The following is a 7,889-nucleotide window of genomic DNA, read 5'->3' as shown; positions in this document are numbered from 1 at the left end:
GCGCCCATGGCCTAATGGATAAGGCGCTTGACTTCTAATCAAGCGATTGTGGGTTCGAGTCCCACTGGGCGTGTCTTTTTTGCTCATTCTGTTGTGTTTTCTCGTGGACGGAAAATTTCCAACTAACGGATGTTTTAATAAAGAAATATTTTTTTACAATAAGATCTCAACTTTCTAATAAAGACTGAGTCAGGAACCCCTCCATCTTGTTTTCCGGAGGTATACAATCTTCTAGTACAAAATATAGATATTCTTTATTATTAAATTTTTATTTAATTTGAAAGAACTATAACAACAAAAAATAAAAAATAAACCACGTATCTTTGAATGTACAATCATTAATTTTATCTTTAATTAAATATGTACTTTCATCTTCTTTTAATTGTAGATATTTAGAGTAAGAAGTATAAAATAAATTTGACTATATTACCACTTTATTTAACAAATTCAACATAATTAGTTTGTTCTTACTACATTATTAAAGCATAGACAAATTAAAATTAACACCAACTGAAAAACATACTGCAATAAAAACATAAGATTTTTATTGCAATGGAGTTTTTTTTTATGTTTTAAAATAATGTTGAGAAGTCGAGAGATGGACTCTTTTATTTATTAATTTATGTTAAGATAAAATATTAATTATTTTTCGCATAACATATTTATATTGATTTGATGTAATTTTTATATTACCTCATAGCATTTATGTTTAGATTATTTTTCGAAAACTATCCATTGCTTTTTAATCATATATTCTGTTATTATGTAATTTATTTATTTTTTAATCTTACTTCTGACAAATTATTAATATCATATACGAATGTTTCTTTCTTCATATTAATTACTATTTTTTAAAAATTAATATTATTTTCATAATTGGAATTTTCACCTGATACATTTTCTTTACAAAGAATAGAAATAATAAAATTAGAAACACATTCTTTATAGAGAGAAAAATCATTCTATCAAACAAATCTTTGAACGTATAATGTTTTGCTTCCTTTCATGTTTATTTTCAATTAATATAGTTTTTAGTGTCTTTTTGTTTCTATGATAATACATTATGAATGTAGTTTATTCTTTTCAAATCTCATCAATATAAAATTTGTATAAACCATCTAATGCATAATAAGTAACAGTAAAAAAAATTGACATGTGATGTAAAGAATGACATATTTGATGTTGCAAATTCAACAAAGTTGACTAAAACTACTAAAAAAATAATATTATTTATGTCAGAAATTATTGTTTGATAAATTTTTGTAGCTATACTTTTCAAATTTGAAAAAAAAAAAACATTTCCAATAAAAAAAATTTCATTATACGTCTTAGTTTTGAAAATAAAATAAATAAGCAAAGATTGTTAATATAAAGAAAGTACATATGGCAGTTAAAGTTAAGTAGGGACAAATTTGTTCATAAAAGTAAAATATTTGAATATGTGTTAATAAAAACATTAACTGTGTTAGTATCATGACCCCTCCATCTTACAAATTACAATTTTCGAACTTAAAATTTACAAGCCTGACTGCCTGACCCTTGTCATCACGATCTTTTGCTTGCAATCTAAAACGATAAGCACAAAAATAAATTCTCCGGTCTGAATCCGAGATAGCAGTACTAATTTGCCTGGGAGCATGTATGTTGAAGGAGAAAAACAACAAAATGACCAATTTGCCTGAGAGAATGTATATAGTTGTACAAATATAATGATAATTCGTATTGATTACTCTCGACTCTGGATCAAACATAATAGTGCTAAATTGCTTGAAATCATATATAGTTTTAATAAAATGGAATAATGGATTATTTAATGATACGGAACCAACATAATAGTTCCAATCCGGTCTGATCCGATTCCAACCTGACTCAACGTGTCAATTAAAATTACACACAGAAACATGGCTGTCAATATAGTTAATTTTATGTCACTAAGTGCGGATGAAAGTATTAATTAATGTTGCAGATTAGCTCATGGCTATCAATATAATTGACTTGGTGAGGGTAAATCACTAATTTAATGATATACATTACCTCTGGACTCGAGTCGAACCTAGTTCAGAATGGACATTTTGTCTCATAACATACTGGCTAAGACGATATAGCTCCGTAGTTCCTGGATTTGATTAAGATCCGACAAATTGGCTCATGCTTGACTAAAATGGTGTCCAAAACTGCCTAATTTAAGGACATTGTTTAGCACATCCTCAACTCAACTGTACCAATAAAATATACCAGTACATTTTTACAAAAGATGACATTCTCCAAAACCCAAAAGCCCCCTCACAGGTATCTATGCATGCCAATGTGCTGATCAGATGAGATGGAGATGAGAAGGGGCAGTGAAGAATGCCACACTGCCTTGAATACTCGCTTAGAGTGAGCCTTCAGGGATTCGGATGGCTGCTGACCACTGTACCTGAAATCCAATTGCATATTATAATTAATGTTTGCCTAATGTACAGCAAGCTTGGATCTAGCATTAACATGAATAGAATTGTTTAAAGTGACAAACTGTCACTTTTTATTTGACAATGATTTTTTGGCACATATTGCAAATTTAGCCTTTCATATCGGTACCACCATAGATCTGACTGTTATGATAATCATTCTGTTAAGATGCTCACTAATGGTAAGATTTGGCCAAATCATAATCCTAGAACCTAAATAGAGCAAGAACGTAATTAAATCTTGAAACAGACATACATGCACACCTGCTAACAAATTATCAAAGCATTCAATACACAATGCAAGACGGTTACCGACTTACCATCAGGGCCGGAACCTATTAGTAAAAGCAAGCTGTTTAGACAATTGAGTGTTTTTTTTTTCAATCTTTTTGCCAAGTATGCACCTATTTGAAGTTGGTCGGCAGTTTAATAAATTAGCATACTTTTATTTTATGCAAATGGTAATTCTACTCGGATATGGTGGGGGACCCCTTGACAATTTTGATAATAGCAAAAATAATTTGTAATTTTAAAATCTGAAACATAAAAATGTGATCTATACTATATTTATATGAAGCACATAAAAAATGATGAAATTTGATACAAGTTTATTGTTGATCAAATAACTTAAAACTTGCAACAGTTTATATTTAATGGAATACCAAATGACACTAAAATTGCATGATATTTGATACGCAACCAATCCATAAATCCAACCACATATCTACAAATCTTTTTATATTTTTATTTTTTTTCAATAATATAGAAATGTATTGTCGAAATTGTCATAATATTCATTGTGAAGGGATCCCGACCATTCTAAAATCTTTCAACATGGTACAACATTTGCCAAAAAGAAATATTCCTTGTATTGGAAATTTAGCTGAAGAATCTTTGGGTCATTTGTAAATAACACTAAACTAGCGCAACAATGGGAAATGTAGGCAATGTGAATCTGTAAGCGTTAAATATTTTTCCCCAACACCTGATGATGTCTCTGTACTTCTGAAAACCAAATTTGACTAAAACCAACTTACTTTAAAGTTTAAATTATGCTTTGCATTTACTGAGTGCCAAGTGATTTAGTTGATTAATATGGAAAGGGCAAGGGCAGTTTCATCATTTTTATTTGACCTGTCTGAGACAGAAGGACAAGATATGCGAAAGAGCCAGAACTGAGTACAAGTTGCAAATATGATGCCAAAAGAAAGAAAGAAAGAAGAAGAAGATAGTACCTTATATCAAATATATGGATCAAGGGATCATTGGAGCCAGAAGAGATATGCCAGCCATCAGGAGACCATGCTGAGTTGATGAGAGCCGACTGAGGCTCACTCTGGCCTTGGTCCCAACCAAACACATGTAGTTCCTCTGGCTTTTCCCGTATGTCAAACAACCGCAGCTGCTTCCCTGGTGATCTGCATGTAAAGACTTGGTGCTTTAGTCAAATATAAGTTTTCTTTTTCCAAATTACACAAATATGTATCATATGATTCTTATCCACAACTAACACCTCAATTTCTTTTTTTTCTAACATGTAGCATCTAACGGAAAAGCAACCACAAGCTGCAACTTAGCTAAATAAACATACCCAATCTGGACCAAATACAAGTTGGAGTTGGAAGGACTTGGGAGAGCATTCAAGCATTTGGAGTCTAATTGAAACTTGAAATCGATACTTCCCGCCACAATGTCAAACAACACTACTCGCCTGTCCATACCAACTGAGAGCACAGCCTCTTTGTACTGCAGTCCAAAGGCAGCCATGACAGCACTTGTGTGATGATTCCTGTGCAGAAGCTTCTGGCCCCAACACCCATCCTTCTCACCTTCTTTCCAAAGAACCACTGCATGATCACTGCCGCTAGTCACAAAACAGGACGATTGCCCCCTCCATGGCATGAAACTTATTCGGTTTATTGTGCCCTTCTCATGTGCCTTATTTTCTAGGAAGAAGGCCGTCTTTTTGTGTCCAAGCTGCAAGGTCAATTCTTTATTAAACCAACTTCTCATGTTCTACCAACCAAGTACGATTCTGGTGAGGACTTATATGGGACAGTAGAAAATAGCTTACATTTGGTATTATAGGAATGGAAATATGTACAGAATAAGCTTTTGGTCAACTTAAAACCAATATCTCGCATATCTGTGATAACTATCCCAAAAATAGCACCTTGCTTGTCCAATCCAAGATCCTAAATCAGCTCATTCTTTTTTACTTCATTTATAGTTAATTTTGGGCTTATTAGAAAAGATGCATTACAGAATTGTCTACACTTGCACACTTTTTTTTTTTACGGTTGGCAAACTGCCAACAAATATATTACACTTGCACACTTACAGAATGCACCAATCTTACATTCTGATTCTATCAATCCAGTAGTGCTGCAGTCTAACTAGAAAAAAAAAAATCTAGAAATATCAGGTGCTAGTTGCAGAAACAGTTTTTTTTTTTTTTAAATAAGGATTTGAAAAAAGAAAAGAAAAAGAATATGTGCGCTTTTACCTGTGTAAGGCTAAAAGATGAAACTTGGGAATCACCGGCCTCAGCACTGTGCACAGCAAATATTCGCTGGCCATCAGGATGCCAGGCAATGTCTTCAGGCCATCTCCTTTGATTTGGTGATAGACAATCCATACTGCCCAGAAATTTCGCAGAGTTTCTGCATTTTACAATTAAAAAAAAACTGAGCAAAAATGATGCCCCGGTTTGTAGTCAAAAGAAGAAGAAGAAGGATAGAATGTTGGCAATGGCCGAAACTAGGTTCCTGTCGGAAGGAAACAGCTGCTATTGTAAGTATTGTTCTTATATTTTTTTTCTTTGCAAATATGAACAACGTAATAATTAAAATGCAACTAAAAGATTTTACTTGTTTATAAAAAAAATATATATATATTACCCTTTGTTCTGGACTTCCCATAGGCTAACTGCTCCATCCAGTCCACTATAAAACCATGAAATAATTAGCAGCAACAAAGAAAACCCTAGTTGAACTAAACTGAACAAACATGAGGAAAATAAACAATTTGTAATCATTTTACCGGTGCTTGTTCCAACCAGAACCTAGTATATTTTTTGTAAATTTACATATGACATAACTGTAAGATCATATAATTAAAAAGCTCATGCTACTTGGTGCCTTTCATGGATATCTATTTTCAGAGCTTACCTGGAAGCAAACACTGTATCATCAGTAGGACATAGCTCAAGACACCTCAGCTTTTTCTTGTGCTGGCTATGTATTAGATTTGTCAAGTTGAAATTCAAATTAGCAACTTTTGCAGTAGTGCCAACACTCTGCACCATATCAAGTTGTCTAGCTTTTTCTGGAAAATTATAAAGATTACAAATTTGTCAGTAATCAACTCCAGAAGTAGTTGTGCGGCTAGTGTGTATAATATTATCCCCAATATATTTTAAAAAAAAAAGATGAAGTACAAGGCTAAAATTAACAGTGCATAACAAGGGTAGTTGCCTGGTTAGAGAGCTAAAACTAATAACAATACTGGCAATTAACTCCTGGGGTCAAAAATTCATATATTATTTTATTATAACAACAACAGAAACAGAAACAAAGTGAAAGTCGAAGGCAACTGAACTTTTGACTAGGATATATTGTCAAAAGAGGAAGCAGGTAACGAGAGTAATGATGCAATTATTGGCCTTGGTCATTTAATTAATTCAGTTCATCCAAGTGCACTCCACTAGGGGGGATTACATTGGGCTGGAGTCAGGTCTTGGGATCCATATATCAGTTGCACACAAGATGTTTGTTAAAAATCCCAAAAGGCGACATTGAAATAAAATTCTAATTGATGCCCAAAAAGATTGGTTGACTACCTATTCCCATCTGATGTGAAGTATCATGATTTGAAACTGGTATTGATTCAGATTTTCCCACAAGCATTGGTTGACTACCCATTCCCATTTGATGTGAAGCATCATGATTTGAAACTGATATTGGTTTAGATTTCGCCACAAGCATAGCTGGGATAAATAGCTGAGGTTTTTTACTTGGCTCTGATTTTGTTTCTTTGAGAGAAAAATTCGACTCGGACTCCATGGAACTTGACTCTGACCCTGTGGAACTGGACTCTAATTTCCGTTTTTTGAGAAGTGGAATTGATGCAGATTTGGCCGATTGTTCTTTGGACCGAACAGCTTCCAGCATCACCTTTAGTTTATTCAATTCGCTTGACTCACACTTCATCTGATACACATATCACTTCAGATTACTTGCATGCACGAGAGAGTATAAAAACCAAAAAAAAACTCAAAATCCACTTTTTCTTTTGTGGTTTGAAAAAATGTGACAAACTGTCACCTGTGACCTGTTTCCTTTTTTTTTATCTTTACAGAACTAAGCAAAACAACCAGTTAGACAGTGTACACGTTACGCCAGAAATATTGACAGCATATAGGCTGTAAACAAGAGATATTCCACTGAAAAACAAAAGATAAACAGGTGAAAATCCAGTTTCGTTATAAAATCGACCTGAGATGTGTAATACAGGATCTTCTCGTTACACCGCTTGAGGTTCTTTTCCCTTTTCTCGATCAGCCGCAAGAGCGTTTCCTCATCCGGCTCGTCGTTCCTCGGCTTCAGTTCCATGATCGACATTTTCCCCGATTTCCTTTTCTTTTTCACAGTGTGAGCGTGGCAGAGGCGGAACTGGAACTGGATTGGGGTTTTATTTGAACAGCAACTGCATCGGCTTTTGGAATTCTGGCATCTGAGCGGAATTTTTTTCGTCCCAATTTGTTTCCCGCTTTTTGTAGCGCTAGAAATGGGAATTCGCATCCTCTCAGATATCTCATATTTTGCGCGACTCTTTAGAAGATCTCGCCCGTTAAAATACGTTATGCACGAATCCTAGAGCTCAATTAATACTGCCCCCTGCGCTATTTCTGAGGTTACGCACTCGAGCCAGTAGGCCTGTTCGGTTCGGTTCGTCAGGCTCGGGCTTCGAACTCGACTCAGTAGGCCTGTTTTTGCGATGCAGGTTGGCCCGGCTGGTTACTTGATTCGATTTTTTTTCTCTCTCATTGATTATACGGTTCAGTTAGATGCAAAGTTTTCGATTTTTTCTGCTCAACTATTTAATAATTATTTTTTAAACTATAAATTTATACAAAAAGAGAGTTAAAGTATCTTATACTGTTTGCATAAATAAGAAACAACATCAACTTGATGAACATTATCTCTTCTCTTGCATTTCAAACAATATTAAACCGCATCATTTAAAAATATTATTAAAAAACAACAACGTGTGTGTTTACTCGTGTACAAATCAAAAAGCTAGTCTAGTACAAAATCTGTATTATTTTCGTATGTGATCAATGTCAAGACACTGTTAATATATATTTATATTTTGTTTTCGTGTTATATGATCAAATATTAATAGAAAAAAAAGATATATGTATCATTTCTATATTAA

At 33.7% G+C, this 7,889-nt stretch overlaps 1 protein-coding gene and 1 non-coding gene across 3 annotated transcripts; one reads left to right on the top strand and one right to left on the bottom strand.

Moving 5' to 3' along the window:
- TRNAR-UCU (transfer RNA arginine (anticodon UCU)) lies at positions 1 to 73 on the top strand. Its single transcript has one exon. It is a non-coding gene; the product is annotated as a tRNA-Arg (tRNA).
- A 2,032-nt stretch (positions 74 to 2,105) lies between these two features.
- On the bottom strand, positions 2,106 to 7,257 carry LOC144564202 (uncharacterized). 2 transcript variants are annotated; one of them, XM_078313762.1, is made up of 8 exons: positions 6,947 to 7,257; positions 6,292 to 6,661; positions 5,621 to 5,777; positions 5,351 to 5,395; positions 4,957 to 5,113; positions 4,042 to 4,427; positions 3,686 to 3,868; positions 2,106 to 2,419 (listed from the first exon to the last, which is right to left on the bottom strand). In XM_078313762.1, the coding sequence occupies exons 1-8, from the start codon at positions 7,250 to 7,252 to the stop codon at positions 2,284 to 2,286; spliced, it is 1,740 nt and encodes a 579-aa protein (XP_078169888.1). In that variant the 5' UTR covers positions 7,253 to 7,257; the 3' UTR covers positions 2,106 to 2,283. The 2 variants fall into 2 exon arrangements, with proteins under 2 accessions (XP_078169888.1, XP_078169889.1); XM_078313763.1 differs by having other exon boundaries at positions 6,370 to 6,661; positions 6,947 to 7,256.
- Positions 7,258 to 7,889: the final 632 nt, after the last annotated feature.

The sequence above is a fragment of the Carex rostrata genome, chromosome 13 (assembly GCF_964058835.1).
Source record: "Carex rostrata chromosome 13, lpCarRost1.2, whole genome shotgun sequence".
NCBI classification, from domain to species: Eukaryota; Viridiplantae; Streptophyta; class Magnoliopsida; order Poales; family Cyperaceae; genus Carex; species Carex rostrata.
The sequence above is the reverse complement of the archived record's forward strand: the minus strand, read 5'-3'. Positions and strand labels throughout refer to the sequence as shown.